A 16,984-nucleotide genomic window follows, 5' to 3' on the forward strand; every position below is an offset into this window, starting at 1 on the left:
TCTGTGCAAACTCCAGCTAAAACGTTGGCAGAGACAGGTGGAAAAAAACCCGAGATGAATTGTTAAAATTTACTGTGGACTTGAGTTCTGACTTTCATCTAAAACCTATTATTTATTTTAATCAAGATAGTTTAAAAAGTCATCAGTAAATGATTATAAAATCTCCTGGGGGCGGGGGCATGTTACAGACAACCTTGGTGAAGATGGCACCGCAGCGCTGGTACTTTCTGCATCGGATGAGAAGGGCTTTCCTCCGTCCTCCACCTTCTTCACTGTTAAAAAGTCACTGTAGAATTTACAATAAATTACTGGCAGCAGGGTTGCTAGCCAGTTATTTAAAAAAATTTTTTTTACAGTAACCTTGCTGTAAATTTCCTACAGTTTCACTGTAATTTTATTGCTGTACATTTTTACGGTGCTTTTTATTACAATCTTACTGTCATTTTATTAGTTTTCCCGTAATTTCATTACAAGGGGACAGTAATTAAATTACACGGTTACCGCAATTTCATTATATTTTGAATATAATGGAATTACAGTAATCTTGTGGTAGGACTACAACAAGTTCTGCTATTTTACAGTACTTTAAGAGGCTCTGCATACTTTGCTAGCTGCTAAAGTTAAAATGTGAATGTGCAACTTAATTATCCAACTCTCAAAAATGCTATTATTTAACAAATATATATATATATATATAATATATATATATATATATATATATATATATATATATATATATAGTGATGTATTTAGAGGAGTGTTTTTTCTGCCTGAATTTGTACATTTATGCTTATAGATTTTGTCTATCTGATTACATCATTTTAAAATATTAAATCAGTTGCTCAGTACTTAAAAAGCACTTTAACAAATATTTTCATTGTTTTACTTAAGGTTTTTTTTTTTGGATGGCTATTTTTTACTTTAATTTGAGTGAGAACACATGTAAGTAACGCTACTCTTCTTAGAGTAAAATAACTATCCGCCTTTTGTTCTGTGCATTTAACAAAATGCGTGTTTCCTTTGGAATACACTTGCTAAATTAAATTTATATTATTTTAATTCCTCTTTTTTAAAAAACTCTTAAGCAAAAGAATAAATAGGGTGTGTTTACAGTGTAATGATATTGTTTAGTTGTCTGATGAATTGCTCGTGCGTCAAGCTTCGCTGAGTGAATGAAAGTATTCGGTCATTAGCTAACCTGACTGCGCCTTTCAGAATAAAACATTTTTGTACTTATTGTCATAGAAATATTAAAATACTTTCATGTAGACAATTGAAAATAAGCGAAATGTTATTTAAACTATTTAAGCTGTTAAAACATTTTAAAAAAATCAGCTCAAGCTGTGCTGTTTGCTTATGTGAACTATGGAAAACTTTTGTTGTGAAATCTTGAATGCCGTGTATTCCGGTCTCTGACCTGGACTTGGGCGGTAACTTGACACAGTTACTATGACACAAATGAAGTTCGTAGTCCACAGCTGGCTATGGCGGATGTTGTTGAAAATGACAGCATGAAGAATTATCAAATAGCGTCAGAAAAAGTCAGCCCGGAGATCAGCCGCTTTCCCTACTGCATTGTGTGGACGCCCATCCCCATGCTATCGTGAGTTCCGGTCGTCAGCGTCTGTGTCTGTTTTAACTGAAGGAAACCTCTGCACCTTGTAGGAAAGTGACGGCTTCATTAGCTTAGCCTGCTAACAAAACGGACAACAGCACCATCCTGTTGCTGTTTGTTGCACTTTTCTAATAAAGAAAGTCTCATTCCTGCCGCTTTGACCCTCCCTGCTGCCATGGGTGATGTGATGGGTCCAGCACATGAATAATTAAACGGTAAATTAGAAGTATGATATACAGGAAGCGAGCAACTTGGAAACCCGAAAGGCTTAAGCGGATTTTATGCTACTTTCTATTTGTACTCAGAAACGGCAGTTTGGAAGTTCTGGGTTGAAAAGGAAAAAAAAAATTAATTTCGGAAAATAAACTGTTTAAAGTTGGGCTCGGGGCCCCACCAAGGGCCACAAATATGTAAGTGTGTGGTCTTGAGAGAACCTCACACTTCACTGCACAGTTACTGTTTACACTGTTTACACTGGTATTCAGTTTATACCAAAAATGGCAACGGTAAAGCAGATGGGCTTTATAAAACAATAGCGTTTAAAGAAGAAGAAGAAAAGGCAGGACTTGAATAGATAAAAGCAAAATATGGTCTCTTGATCATTTTTGCTGGTCTAAAGCAAAAAGACATCATAGACATCAGTCCATCCATTTTCTGTACCCCTCTGAACCTTGAGGTATACTGGTGCCTATATCCAACTAACGTCATCATTCACATATTTCCAGTAAAGTTTATGTTTCACAAATTGGCTAAAATGGGATTGTTAACTCTGGAAATTAGAGTCTGGAATATGAAAAATGTATAGGAACCATGTAAGCTGTTGTTTTCCTCATCTAATGGCTTTTATTTTGCTAAAGAGTGTTGATACTGTCTCATCTGAAAATGTCCAAAAGCTTATTTTAATTGAAAGAGTTCAGGTTTTCATTATTATTGAATAAAGTATGGAAAGGTTTTCGGTATATGTTCTTTATTTCCTATTATTGTTAATTGCATTCCCAATATTGAGTCACTCAGACAATAATGTTTAAGCCGATTTTGTATAAATGTTGGACAAACCTGCTATAAAGCCACCATATCCATATTTTGTACGTTTCAGGCATAGCTCTGATGAGCATTTTAAGTTAATATTGTCTAATAAAGCTACAATGGCGTATTGCGGTCGTTGTAAATCAAGGGATAAAGAAAACTGCTACGTAGGAGTAAATCTCATGCTGAAAAAATATCTAGATTAATTTTACATATTTACAAGAAAGACAATGTGGATATTTTTGGTTGAATGGTCATAAATTTGCAACAAAAAAAAACCCTGATCATTTTCTATGACGAAAGAAAATTAGTCATAGAGGTTATTTAGAATCACCTCTGGATGTTTTTCCAAAGTGTAAGTGGAGCATCCGGGTTCTTTTCCTGTGTCAGAACAACATCCAGCTTCTTCCTCGGTGTCTCAGGCGTGTATTCCAGATCCGCTCTGTAAAATATCCATCCACAAATATCAATCTGCAAATAAATATACCTGTGGCTTTCTTTCCCCCACCCCCTGTTTCTCATCCAGATGGCTGTTTCCTTTCATTGGTCACATGGGAATCTGCACTTCCACCGGAGTGATCCGAGACTTTGCTGGACCGTACTTCGTCTCAGTGAGTAATGAAACAAAGATATATTTGTTTCAGGCAAAGATGCACCGATCTGATAATAAATAACTGTATCGGCTCCGATGTCAAAAAAAAAATCCAGATAGGTGTTCATGACAACGTGTCTGATCCATAAAGGCAGATCTACTGAGTCTAATTCTATGCTTGTTTTATAATTGATTTTATATTATATTTATAATCCCTAAAATCCTCCATCTGAACAATTTGATAGAAGGTTGGTTGCAGGGTTTTTTTTTTTTTTTACATGTTTGACCAAGTTAGTCTTATCTTTTGTCAGTTTCAGTTTCTTTATCATAGACTGTTATACTCCTATTTGCAATAACTGAACAAATAGGTGCATTTTGTGTATTTAAGTGTGCTGTACTGCAGTATAATTCACTACATTTATGTCTGCATTTAAAGAAAGAAAACCTTCAGCTGTTTTTCTGTATCGGATTGGTATTGACCGATACTAAACCTCAGATATCTCAGAAGTGACAGAGGTGGATTGGTGCATCTCTAATGTTAAGAGAGATAATGGACTTCTTCAACCTGTATTAAAATATTTGCATTTGTGAAATAAATACAACTGGAACCAGATTTGTACATGGACAGAATAAAAAGACACATACATGTTTCTTTTCCTCCTTGCCTGAAATCAAATCAAATCTTGTTTTATGTTCATTAGAATGACAAAAATTACTTTCATTTTCTAAATGCCTCAACACTTTTTTATTTTTTAAGATCGGTAAAAAGGGTAAAAGATGAATAATATTTATGTTTTGCAGGAAGACAACATGGCTTTTGGGAGACCTACAAAGTAAGTTGCCCTTCAGCAATATCTAACGCCTAATGGGAACGATGAAATCCAAACTCGCCTCTTTGCAGGTACTGGATGCTTGACGTGAGTAAAGTCTACGCCAGTGGCTCCAACGCTTGGGACACGGCCGTCCACGACGCCTCAGAGGAGTACAAGCACAGGATGGTAACTAAAGGCTGCTTTGCTGGCTCTAAGCTAATTTATGGATCGTTGGCAGGAATTTAAAATGGTGAAATGTTTTTCTTTCTCTAAAGCACAACCTGTGCTGTGACAACTGTCACTCCCATGTGGCCATGGCTCTGAATCTGATGCGATACGAGAACAGCACCTCATGGAACATGGTGAACCTCTGCCTTCTCTCATTCATCCACGGAAAATATGTCGGGTAAGGCGGAGGAACAAATAAACTCATCAGACAAATGCATATTAATCACAATCAATATCGTCATTGCAATTTACAGCAACTGAATCGTACCCTGAAATGTCACTAAATTAATTAAGGATTCCTGTCGTAACAGAAACTGATAATTGACAGAACAAAAGGAATATGAAGATATGATCTGCGTATAAGGCGATTGTTAAACACTTTGCATCTCTGTGCTGTCAAACTGGTTCCAACACTAAGGCAAAGAGGAGTGGGCTGAGAGGGCGTCCTTGGGGGACACCTCTTGCAATTGGGATCTCATTGGTGTCCATTTATTGGCGAATTGTTCAATGTTTGAATCATTCTAAGGAAAATTGTCCCCCAAATTAAATTTCCCTCGAACTACAAACAGGTCTCTGTAAATAAAGCCTGTCTGGTGATTAAACTCACCGGACAGCAATTGAATCTCAATCACGCTTTTGGATGTTGCGCAGCCCCATTTCCGTGCATCAAACTATCAACCAACATTTAAGTCAGAAGTCTGTGTTGGTTCACATGACAGACTAAAAACACCAGAACCTTTTTTTTTTCCACCCAAGAAGCCCACAATGTCCAGCTGGCATCTTTACATCCAGTAAGAAAAAATAAACGCTGTTCCTCAGTGGGATCCCGAGGGCCCAGGCATGATTTCACTGGGTCTGAACCTGCCGGGTCCCACGATACAAAGAGGAGAGGAAGGCGCCCTGATTCTATGGATGCATAATGAGTTATATAGGGCAAACCTTCGGAAGGCCGTTGAGTATTTCTACGAGAAACTGCTACACCTCTAGTAGAGTTCTGGTTTTAAAAAGAACTATGGTTCATAGCAACTTTTCCATACTGCAGCAACGCTAACAACCGAACAGCAAAGCTGTTTTTACTGCATATAATGGAGATGGAAGAAGATCTAAAAAGTAACATGAAGGGCAGTAATGTGCCTTATTAAAGGTGCGACCAAACAGAATGCATGACAACATCATCTAAAAACGATTTTCTGTTCATGCAACCTCCTTTTGTGTTTTTGAGTCAAAAGGTTATGTTTTGTTTTTGATTTTTAAGGTAAAATGTGTAACTTTACTTCCAAAATTCCAGATTATATTCGACTGTAGAGGACTCCGAAACCTTTTTCATTAATATCTAAAATTATAGCAGCATAAATATATATATATATATATATATATTTTTTTCAATGTACAAACTTAGCACAAATATTTGACAAATTTTGTTAGATTTGGCTAATTTGAGGGGGGGCTGACTGACCTTTTGACCCTGTCAGCTTCCAATCTTCAAAGCAAAAGCAAAATAATTTGCTTGTGCAGCAAGCACAATTCGATTGGAAGATCGAGTTGATCTTCCAATTTTTGTCTAATTGGAAGAAGGTGGAGGGGTTGTTTGACCTTTCATGACCTCTGGAAACATTTGCACATTTTCACATTTTAAAATGACAGCAGCACAAACAAAAATTTTGTAATACGTGGGTTCGAACAAGTTGACCTTCTAGCTTTGATTAACGTCTTCAAAGTAAAGCAGTAAAAATGGACAGTTTTGCTGCACAAATGTTTGACACCAATTTGTTTAGATTTGGAGAAGGCAGTGTGAAGACAACTTCACTCAGGTAACGGCGGAAGGCTTCATGATATCGACTCGTTAACATGAGAATTGAAACGAAAGCGCAGCGTGTCTATCAATCCTGGAAGCTTGTTATTGTTATAACTCTGTGTGATCTTTCGGCAGCAGCATAAACTCTGCTGTCCTCAGCTTGTTTTCTGTTCTCTGTCCAGCTGCGCGGGCGTGCTGAAGACCTGGCTGCCGTTCTTTTTGCTCGTGAGCGTCGTGCTCGCAGTTGCTCTCGCCATCAACATCCGATGACCGGGGTGGGGCCAGGTGAGGCGGCCGCCACGACCAAACACGAACCACCTTTTTGAAGAACGCCATCGCCGTGTCGAGCAACAGTAACTGAGGACTTAAAGCCTGCCTACCTCTCAGAGAGGACTTCCACAATGGAAACGTGTTTATTTTTTTCTCACTGCAGTGCCGAAGTTGTTATACCTCAACGCTTCATATCCATTCACACATATGCATTTTTATGAATTCCAGCTATTGTGCATCCGAAAATAACAGCTTCACACTAATTGCAAAGATGCTCTGGTGTAGTAAAATTCATGCCTTGCTTTCAGACTGATGGGGTTGTTTACCTGATATCTTCAGTGCTTCCGAAAGCCATTTTTATACATGGAGCACAAACGTCATTAGCTGCCTTATCGCGACTTTCTAGCATTTCATACTTGATCTATTGTAGCTCTTCCACAGCAATGTGAGCGCATTTTAACAACTGTACATGACACAGCGAGCAGTCGGCATCTTCTGAGAAAGATATTTTCTTAAAGATTCCTTGAACACGTCTAACCTCACGGTGCTGTTAGCAACAGCTCATCGTTGCGACGATTGTAGCGACCTTGGTGAATGTGGTTGTGATGGATATCCACGATCCCACTCGGATGTTTTCTTTCTGCTCATTACTGATTTTTCACACAGAAGTCAGAGTCGGTGCCTGATTCATGACCTGTATCGCAGATCTCTTCTGCGATACAGAAGAGATCACGTTGTGGCATTTTCAGCATTCTGCTTTTTTTTCTTTCTTTTTTTATATTAAATGTTCAATCCTCATGATGGTTGGCACTACAAATGGCTGTCGGAGTAGAGGGGGCAGACTCAAATCCTGCCATTGTTTGCAAGCAGAAACAAAGGAGCGTGGAGCTCTCTCTCTCTCTCTTCCAGCAGCAGCAGGGAGCCAGGATTCTCAGGTTTTTCACGCTCGCCAACCATCGCTCAGTGTTTCAGCGAGCGCCGCTGCTTCCTGCTGCTTTCCCGGCTCAGCGGTCCAGAGCCGAAAGTCGCTGGGATATATCCGCGCCGCCTGTTTTGAAGTTTAAATTCAACCCCACCGACATCCTGCACAGGTCGTCGGCAGACGTCGATAGAGGATCTTTGATTCATATGACAGAGTATTAGGGCCAGAAAACGTTTTTTTTTTTTTCATAACATTCTGACGATGAAGTCATAATAGTAGAATAAAGAGGCAATATTATCAGAAGGAAATCTTAAAATGACATGAAAAATGTAGTTTTTGGTTTCTTTGAAATGGACTCTGTTTACACAATTGTTTCAAAGTCCTGCTCCTGATGATGTTTAATGCTGATGTGTTCAGACATTAAGTATGTCGTCTTTGTACATTCGAATCCAAAGTATAACTTCACATGATTCCCAGCGTTACTCATTTAAATTTTTTTAAAAATTATTTTTCTTGTAGGAGTTATAACATTACTACTTCATTCTCATATGAAATTTTGACTTTTTCATATGAGATTTGTCTAATAGGACGATTTCTTTTTTTTTGTATTATTACAACTTCATACTCACATTCTACCTTTTTGTCATTTTTTATTCCCATATCACTCTGGTTTGCTTTTATCTCGTATTGCAACTTTCTTTTCGGGAAATTTAGACAATATTCTCACTTTATTCTGGTAATATCGCAAATCAATTTTTGTGCTGTTCTGACTTTTTTTCACATTGCGATCATATTCTCGTAATATTCTTCATTTGTCTTATTGCAACTTTATTTTTACATTATTCCGACTTGCTGTTGTGTGTCTTTATTCTTGCAATATTGTGACTTAGTTCTCATAATATTATGTGACTTTATATCATAAGTAGCATTTTTTTCTGTGCCTGGCCCTAACACTCTGTCCTACCTTCATGCGTACAGTTCGCCTCTCCTCCCTGTAAATATTTGACTCCCCATTTTAGTGGGCATTTTGTAAAAACATGACCTTGACTTTTTAAAATTTAGTCATTGACACTAAATTTGTACTTTGTATTCCATGTTTGTGTTTAACGTCTGCTGAGGGTTGTAGCAGAGCCGTGCCTAAAACAGAATGTGTGCTACTTTCTACATATTCTATCAGGAAGAGCATTCACTTGCATGGCTGCATGTGTGTGTCGCATGCATGCAGGAAAAAGGAAAGTCATAATTGTCTCTCTTCAACCTTGTGAAAAGTATTCACACCTCTTGAGCCTTTCCACAATCCAAGCAGGATCTTCATTTGGCCTACATGCAATAGTCAACACTAGAGAGGAGAAGCTCGGTGATGGCAGCATAGTGCTGCGGCGAGTCTTCTCATCATTTGGTCTGTTCAAGGAGTCGGCAACCTTTACAAACTAATGAACCGTTTTTGGCCCCAGTCCAACTAAAACTCATTTATAGCCACAAATGTAACTAATTATCTAAAAAATAATTCAGTATTACTGATATTTCCCTCATTCAGTCTGAAAAAAAGCCCCCTAAGTGCTCTATTTCCATTTGTTATATGTATATTTTTAAAGTTTTTTTGCTTATTTTTCACTTTTTTAGCCAAATTGTTGAGAGAAATTGTGAAAGGATCAAAAACTTCCAGACCCCCTGCTCTATCGAACAACATCCAACTAAACTCAGCCTTTTATGACTTTAATGTGGAAAATGTTCAAGGTGTGCAAATACTTTTGCAGAGCTTTTAATTTAGTGCTGTATATTTCTCATAGTTTCTTGCGGGTATGGAGTAGCTCATTATCTTTAATCAGAGTTGATGACAAATTTGAGATAATCATCCCCGCTTCAATCGAGACGGCAGTAATGTTTCATCATCTGCAGCTGCAGACCGTCTCCAGTAGTGGGGATGATTATCAAATCAAAACAGCAAAACGCAGAAAAAGAAACGCTGTTGTAGAGTCCATGTAGTCATATTCAGGATTTAATAAAAAAATGTGTTTGCCACTCTTAAAGCATTTATTGTGTTGCTTTAAGGCTGGCCAATAAGTTGATTTTATCAATTTGATTGAATTTTCTGGTTTTGAAGATGTAATTTATTTAAAATCCTTTTTTCACCTCAGGTTTCCATAGTTCAGAGTGATGTTTTTTGACAAACATGTTTTACAACTTCTGTTTATTTCAACTTTGAATTAAATATTGAGGGTTTTTTCTGTTCCTTAGCTCTCTTTAGTTTTTTTTTTTGTTTTTGTTTTTAGATATTTTCAAGATATCTGATGTCATTTCTTTTTATATGTATGTGGCAAAAAAAAACAAAAACAAAGGGAAAATAATTCAAATCGGAAGTCGAGTTTTGGATAAAAATATTAAATCGTGTTTTATTTTGAAGTCGTGTCGCTCAGAGACATCTTGCTTTCAGGGTCAGGTGGTTTTGGGAAACATTATTGAAAGAAATGTCACTTTTCAAAATACCCAACACTTTCATTTACGCTTAAGTGAGAATGTGGTTTCTTGTTTCTGTTAGCTGGATTAGAAAAGATGCTCATTCGTTGCTATTAGAGAAAATAAATATCCAGCTCTTTAGAGATCGCCTTATAACTGCCTGTCATATAGGGGCTTTCTTGTGGCTTCTTCGTAGGAAGTCCTGCGCAGGAATGCAGGGCTGTGTGGAGATCATTGAAGCGGTCTTAGGTGTTGCCTGCTGTGGTGCCTTCCCGTATCCAGGAGCCAGGTCCAGGAATGTGGGGACCTGCTGTCCTGCCGTTCTAGTCTGTGGACAAAAAAAAAAACAGTCGGGACGGCATCACTAGTGCCGCCATTCACTTGTTACGTACTGAACACGGGTCTGTTGACTCAAAACCCTTGTGTCATTCCGATCCTCCAGATATCTCTCTTGCTGCTGGGGGTTCTCCAAAATTCGGAAAGCGACTGTGTGAACAGCTATAACATTAATAAAGACGTCTATTATTCTATCAATGTGTGGGCCTTTTCTTTTTTCCTCCCCTCCTTTTAGCTTTCCATCATTGAATTATGAGCGCTGCGTTTCATCAGGGCTGTCGGCTTGAAGGATGACAGCTCCTCTTCCTCCTCTTCGAGTTTCTATTTATACGCTCCGGAGTGATTCCCGTCAAAAATGGTCAGAAGCTGTCAGAAGACACATCGGCCATGAGAAAGGCTGTAGGTCTGTGAGTGGCCAACAGTCCTGTTCAGAGGAGATGATCCTACATGTTGGGCCAGACTTTGGAAAGTTTTATTGAACGAAAAAAAAGTCAAATGAAAAAAAAAAGGGTTCTCGTACATATTAGTCAAAATTCTGTTTCCACATGAACAGCCAATCAGAGCCGGGAGGAGGACCTTACCGCTGTCAATCACTCTCACGCTCACCCCCTCCCACTTGCTCTTTGTTGAGCTACAGCTGGTTCACCACAGGATAGCCTGCCATGAATGCAAAAGCTAGTTAGCATAGCCAACAGGGACTGCGAGTGAACGGTTTTTCTTTCATGGCAAATTGTTTTTACGCCGTTAGTACACTGAGCAGCGAACATGAGGATGATTGGTAGCATTAAGACCCTCCTCCTGGCTCTGATTGGCAGTTTTAAATATGGGAAAACATTTTTATAAAAAAAATTACACACTGCAGCTTTAAAAGGGAAATATCCCAGGGTCACAATTTTAAAAGGACGCCAGTTAGATTTTTTTTTCTTCTTTTTTTAAATGTTTTGCATCATGTTTTATATAAATCTCAAAGATAAACTGCATTGATATGTATGGCACTACTCATGTATGAAGTTATTAGTAATGATTTGCATTCCAACATGGCAGATGTAATAAAAAATATTATATATTAATTCATACCCACTTATCTATAGAACCAATCATTGTTGCACTGAAATTTGTATCAGAGGGAGAATCTTTCTGTGGTGGGAAAGACACCAAATCTGGCTCCAGCCCAGGGCCCCACATGCTTGGAAATCCGGCCCTGCAAATTTTATGACAAAAGTCCACGTTTAAAAAAAATCCAGATTTAGGCTCGGGTCATCAAAACTGCTGGTAGAGAGAGAGAGAAAGAGAGAGAGACACCCGGAACCCTGGCATCTCCGACCCGCTCTCCTTCCTCGTGGATCCGGTCAGGCGGGAGGGGGAAAGGGAAGCCCCTCCCCTCTCCTCCCCGCAGATGATGATCCAGTCGATGGTTCTTTTAACTGCATTGTTGAGGGAAGAAGCGACGCCCCGCTCTGAGGATCAAACAGCCCCCCTCCCCTCCCCTCCTCTCCCCCTGTGATCGGCGCGACCCCCGGTTCTGTTTCAGTGGAAACCAGACCCAGCCCGCTGCGGACCGCACTTTCTGCAGACATGCGAAGTTGAAGGCGCGTTCCCGGCCGGGACAACTGACCGCGCGATGTTCGCGTCTCGGAGAAGCTGACTCCTTCCTCCCAGCGGTCTCTCCTCCTCGTTCGCTCCCGTTGACTTTCGGACTTCGCTCCAACATGCTGCACCTGACGAGCCGCTTTGTTTTCTGCGCGCTCCTCGCCTCCGTGGACGCGTCGTGCCCTCCGCGCTGCAAGTGCTCGGAAGCGGCACAGACAGTCAAGTGCGTCTCCAAAGACCTGAGGAGTATCCCGACCGGGATCCCGGGATACACCCGGAATCTGTTTATAATCGGGAATCAGATCAGCCGAATCGGTCCGGAGTCTTTCAGGGGTCTGGATAACGTGACCAACCTCTCACTGAGCAACAACAGGTAAGATACCGCTGGAAACGCCATGCATTCAATGCACATGGCTGAGATTTCTCACATTAAAAACTTTTAAGTTGGCATTATGAGTTGAATTCATCTGCATTGTCTGATTTGAGATGAGAAAAGGTTGTGGGCAATTTAATCTAATGTGTCTGTATGACTGGATTGGATCGGTATGAATCTGGACTGTGTATTTGTGCACAACTGAACATGTAATTGGCTTGAAAAGATCACATTTTCTGTCAGTTAGAACAATCTGTAAACATTTTATTGAACTGAGCAAGTAATCCAATGTAGTGGATTATAATTTTTCTCTGTGGCATCAGAACTCTTGACTCTTCACAAGATGAAGAGTCAAGAATCCATGACTCAGAGTACTTCTTTCATTCAGACCTCCTCTGGAACTGTGCTTTGAAGTCTGACCTAAACGTCATGCTTTTCTTCCGGCCCAGAATTTCAGAGATGGAATTCCACACCTTCTCCGGACTTCTCCGCCTTCGCTTTCTGGATCTGAGCAACAACCAGCTGACCGTCATTCACCCCGAAGCCTTCAGCAACATCAGCCAGTCCCTGCAGGAGCTCAACCTCAGCCGATCCCTCTACAACTACTCGTCTGTGATGGACCTGGCCGCCTCCCTCCAGACGGTCTCCCTGGCGAACCTACAGGTCCTGGACTTGTCTGACAACAGCCTCATCTACCTGCCCTCGCACACCTTCTCCCGCATGCACGGCCTGCGCCGCCTCCAGCTCTCCAACAACTCTCTGGTGGCCATCCGCAGCCTCGCCCTGTCAGGTCTGGAGAGCCTGGAGGAGCTTGACCTCACGCTCAACGCCCTGAAAACCTTCACCGACGAAGGCTTGCAAGAGTTGGACTCCCTTCCCCGAGCCTCTCTGCTTCTGGGGAAGAACCCGTTCACATGCACCTGCGGCATTGAACCCTTTGCGCAGTGGCTCAACAGATCCCAGGATCGCGTCCGGGATGCCGAGGGCCTCCTGTGCGCCTTCCCTCCCAGCATGAGGAACACATCCATCCTCGCAGTGGGCATGCTGACTCTGGAATGCCAGCAGAGGGACGTTGGGGCAGACCTCGCTTTGCAGACCTCTTATGTCTTCTTGGGAATCGTTCTGGGCTTCATTGGCCTCATTTTCCTCTTAGTACTTTATCTCAACCGCAAGGGAATCAAGAAGCGTGTGTATGACATGCGGGACGCCTGCAGGGAGGTCTGGGAGGGCTACCACTACCGTTTCGAGATAGACTCCGACCCCAGGTTATCACAAGTCTCCACAAGCGCTGACGCATGAGAAGACGATCGCTGCGGAGCGTCCGCAAGAAACTCTTTCTCTTACTTTGTTTATCAGTTGCAGAATGTAAAGAAATGTGATAAAATAGTGTACAGACATTCCTGTAAATATATCTTAAAACTACAAGACTTTGATTGAAGCATGCACTCATCAGTCAAATGAAGATGTTTGACACTTTCAAGGAGCAAAACGTAAGTGCCTCAAGTGAGCTCAGTATTGTTTTTTGTTTTTTTAAATTTGTGAATCAAACAGATCTCATGGAACAAGAAGGGAAGAGGGAGGCGGGGATAACAGAACTGCCATAAAATTCTGACACTATGAAAACAAACCTTTGGGAATTTAAAGCACAATCACTCATTCATCTTTGATCCCTTTCAAGCCCTTTGGTCCCTCCGGCCTCTTGCCCCAGGGTGCCAGAGAGGAATTAAGCCACCAAAAGCTTTTTCTCCCCCGCCGTCCCCCGAAGCTCCTCTTAAAATCACCACTCCGCTCCTCTTTGGCTGTTGGATTAGAAACGGAGAAGACAATTCAGCACAGGCCAGCGGAAATCTCCCTGCCCCTTCGCCTCCCTCCGTCCCCCCCTTTTTCTCTTTTCCGTGAAACTTTGCTTTGTTTCAACTCTTTGAGTTTTATTGTCAAAATGATGAGAACCAGCCCCGAGCTGAAGCCGCTGAAAGTAACCCCCCGCCCCACTCCTCTTTCTTCCCCTCCTCCTTAAAGACAACAGCCCTCGCTCTGGAGGCGCTTTGAAGGGGTAAAAAAGGAGGAGAAGAAAAAAAGTTCTGGCTTTCCACGTTTTTCTGTTTAAGGGGCTTTTCCTCCCTGCAATGATAAGACACAGATGATTCTGAAGCACCAGCCACATTGTTTCATTCACGAGGTCTTTTCGAGCGGCTTGGTGAAGAAAGAACAATATGCGCTCGAAGTTTAGATTTCGTGAAAAGCGAGGTTCTATGAGGTTGTCGTGAGCGACGGCGTTCTCAGCGATCACAGCAAAGATTTCATATTGCAGCCAGTTTGGAGAGAGGAAATTACATCCTCAGAGTGACAGAACGATAACAACTGGTCAGATGGATCAGCAAAGTCAGGGCTTCACATGCTTCAATGGGGGACCACAGAGTATTGTGTTTGGTTTTGTTTCTTTTTGAAGCCGTGTTGCAAGTAGAGAGCATCTTCACAACAGCATGCAGCACTTAGAAGGATTTTCTGTCTGGACGATCAAGAAAACAAACGATCATAATATGGTAAAGCTGGCAGGTCATTGTTTAAAATCCCATATTGTATGAATTGAATGCTATTTATTCCAATAAATAATATCATTTTTGTGTGATATCACATTCAGGTTGGAGCTCTGCAGAACCTGTTCATCACTTTGGAAAAAAATATGTAGATAAAATGAAAATATTACTTTAGACCTGCAGTATGCACATTTAAAACATATATATGTTTTTACATCTTTGTTAAAACTGTAACCTTATTATGTTTGTGTAGAGATAATCTGAGAAAAGATTGACGTGACCCCTATTGCTGAATGAAGAAAATGTACCGCTCCCAGGCAAAAAACAACCAATCGGAGATGGGAGGCGGGTCTTAGCGCTGTCAGTCATCCTCGTGTACTTGCCGCTCAGTGGGCTAATGCCTTCGCATTCTCTACAGGATCTGCTATCAGGAAGATGCTGTATCATAGCAGAGAGAAAGGAAGGGAGGGGAATCAAGGGATGAGCAGCGCCACACTATGAGAGATTGACAGCGCTAAGACCAACCTTCTGCCTCTGATTGATTGTTACTTGTTAGCGCTTGGAGAAGGCAGAGAGGCTTGATTTTTCACAGTCTCATAGCATACTGCGATAACACAGTTTCAACAAATATGTTTTTATGAAAGTTACATACTGCACCTTTAAGCATGTACTATATTCATCACTGATTTCACAACAGTCATCACACATGCAAAAACACAAACTGGGACTGCAGCAGTGTATCAAACTTGCATGCACAAATAATGTGCATGCAATGAGATTTATTGGACAAGATTTTGTGCACAAAGCATAAAGTTTGTGCTCACAGCAAACAGTAAGTATGAAAATTCAACCTGCAATTGAGCAAAGTCAGTCAGCCGTCTTGAAATACTTCACTTACAATTTACTACCACATATTTCATTCAAGCAGTCTTTTTATTGCGATGATGATTATTTGTATTTACTTCGCTGGCTGCTTCAACAGTGGCAACATGGCTAAATCTTTCATGTGGGCCGACGTAGCTCTGTGTTCTACAGATTCCTGGCGAGCTGGAAGCCCATCTGACTCTCCTGTGACTTTTATTCCCTTTTCTACTTGCTGCAATATGACATTTTTCTGCTACACGTAACTACAGGAACTTCCCTGCTGCCGCTGCCTTTTACAACTGGAGTAATGTTAACCTATTTGTACTTGGAGATCAGATTTTTTTTCCAGTTTCCAGCTGGAAATCTGTGGAGAATCCAACCTAAAGTTGGAAAAACGGGAAAAAGTCCAAGTTTAGCACTAAGGATGGTTGCTGAGTGAAAAAAACAAAAATGTCAGAAATGTGGCAAATATGAACTTTCTGTGATATCTCCTGGTGTTAGGAACTTTATTAAACCAGTGGGGTTCATAGCATTGTGCATTATTTATTTGTAAACATGCTATTGTAAGAGCTTGAATGGACATTGCTGTGTTATCTTGTGTTTGTTAAAGTGCCACGACATAGTGTCCTGTATTGCCATGTATGTTAGCGCATTAAAAAAAAACAAAAACAAAAAACCCAGTGTTATGCAGATTTAAGCATCAGAACATGAAGTGGATTTTGTGATAGTTGGTCATGCTGTCAGTTTCACTTTCACTTTCAGTCATCCCAAAAAGAGGGAATCTTTATCAGCACAAAGTTTGTCTAATGTAGCATAATGATTAAAGAATGTATTTATTTGGTCCTTTCAGACATATGTTGGCATTTGTGTTAATGCTAAATCGGTGTGTATTATTATAGGATTCATGGTGCAGATTGTAAGATGTCCAAAAAGCCGTGGTGGCTTAACCGCCAACTGTAACTGTAATTGCATTTCCATTACAAATGGGCACAGAAAATTGTCGATATTCCGCTAATGTCGAAAAAACACAATTCAGCTATGTTTCATGTTTCCTTGAAATAAGAACTACTTCCTGTCGCCCACTGCTTCCGGGGCAACCTCTGCTTGTTGGTCACATGAAAAACAAGGTTTCTGTTGCAGTTTTGCAAAATAAACCAATTTCGCTCATCCTAGCAAAGTTTTGGCGCGTTTCCATGCAGCAAATTTATGTTCGAAATGTCAAACCGCGCAGTCCTATAATCAGTGGAAATGCTGATTGCGTAAATTGCATAACTGTTGCCGAGGTTTGTTTACCTGGGGCAGCGTGCCTTCCTTTGGAAGTACGAAGAAAGTGTGCAACAATAAGCTGGGAGAAAAAACAATTAGCACCGCAGCCATTAGCAGTTCCTTGTGATTTGGGCTCCCAATTGGAACAGCTGTGCTTTGACTTCCGAAACAAATCAGACGCGGCCTAAGAAACCTGTGTGATTACAGAGCCGTTTTTACCCGACTCCTTCAGCCCCATTGAAACCGAAAAGTACCAAATGCGATCCACATGTTCAGACTGAAAGCAGAGAATGAATTCCAG

At 40.8% G+C, this 16,984-nt stretch overlaps 2 protein-coding genes across 2 annotated transcripts; both read left to right on the top strand.

Moving 5' to 3' along the window:
• The first annotated feature begins 1,418 nt into the window (after positions 1-1,418).
• Positions 1,419-10,247, top strand: tmem222b (transmembrane protein 222b). Its single transcript, XM_055055964.1, has 6 exons — positions 1,419-1,603; positions 3,168-3,252; positions 4,035-4,066; positions 4,135-4,231; positions 4,321-4,451; positions 6,251-10,247. Exons 1-6 carry the CDS (start codon positions 1,485-1,487, stop codon positions 6,336-6,338), a joined length of 552 nt encoding a protein of 183 aa, XP_054911939.1. The 5' UTR covers positions 1,419-1,484; the 3' UTR covers positions 6,339-10,247.
• Positions 10,248-11,532: 1,285 nt separating this feature from the next.
• Positions 11,533-16,266, top strand: tpbga (trophoblast glycoprotein a). Its single transcript, XM_055055955.1, has 2 exons — positions 11,533-12,016; positions 12,466-16,266. Exons 1-2 carry the CDS (start codon positions 11,763-11,765, stop codon positions 13,313-13,315), a joined length of 1,104 nt encoding a protein of 367 aa, XP_054911930.1. The 5' UTR covers positions 11,533-11,762; the 3' UTR covers positions 13,316-16,266.
• The last annotated feature ends 718 nt before the right edge of the window (positions 16,267-16,984 follow it).

Source organism: Poeciliopsis prolifica, unplaced genomic scaffold (assembly GCF_027474105.1).
Source record: "Poeciliopsis prolifica strain line A6 unplaced genomic scaffold, Auburn_PproV2 SCAFFOLD043, whole genome shotgun sequence".
Lineage (NCBI taxonomy): Eukaryota > Metazoa > Chordata > Actinopteri > Cyprinodontiformes > Poeciliidae > Poeciliopsis > Poeciliopsis prolifica.

Bases quoted from the DNA above. Each gene is read 5' to 3' on its own strand.
- tmem222b (XM_055055964.1), top strand. From the start codon at position 1,485: ATGGCGGATGTTGTTGAAAATGACAGCATGAAGAATTATCAAATAGCG. The intron at 4,067-4,134 runs GTAAGTTGCCCT...GCCTCTTTGCAG, and splicing joins GCTTTTGGGAGACCTACAAA to GTACTGGATGCTTGACGTGA. The intron at 4,232-4,320 runs GTAACTAAAGGC...CTTTCTCTAAAG, and splicing joins AGGAGTACAAGCACAGGATG to CACAACCTGTGCTGTGACAA.
- tpbga (XM_055055955.1), top strand. From the start codon at position 11,763: ATGCTGCACCTGACGAGCCGCTTTGTTTTCTGCGCGCTCCTCGCCTCC. The intron at 12,017-12,465 runs GTAAGATACCGC...CTTCCGGCCCAG, and splicing joins CTCTCACTGAGCAACAACAG to AATTTCAGAGATGGAATTCC.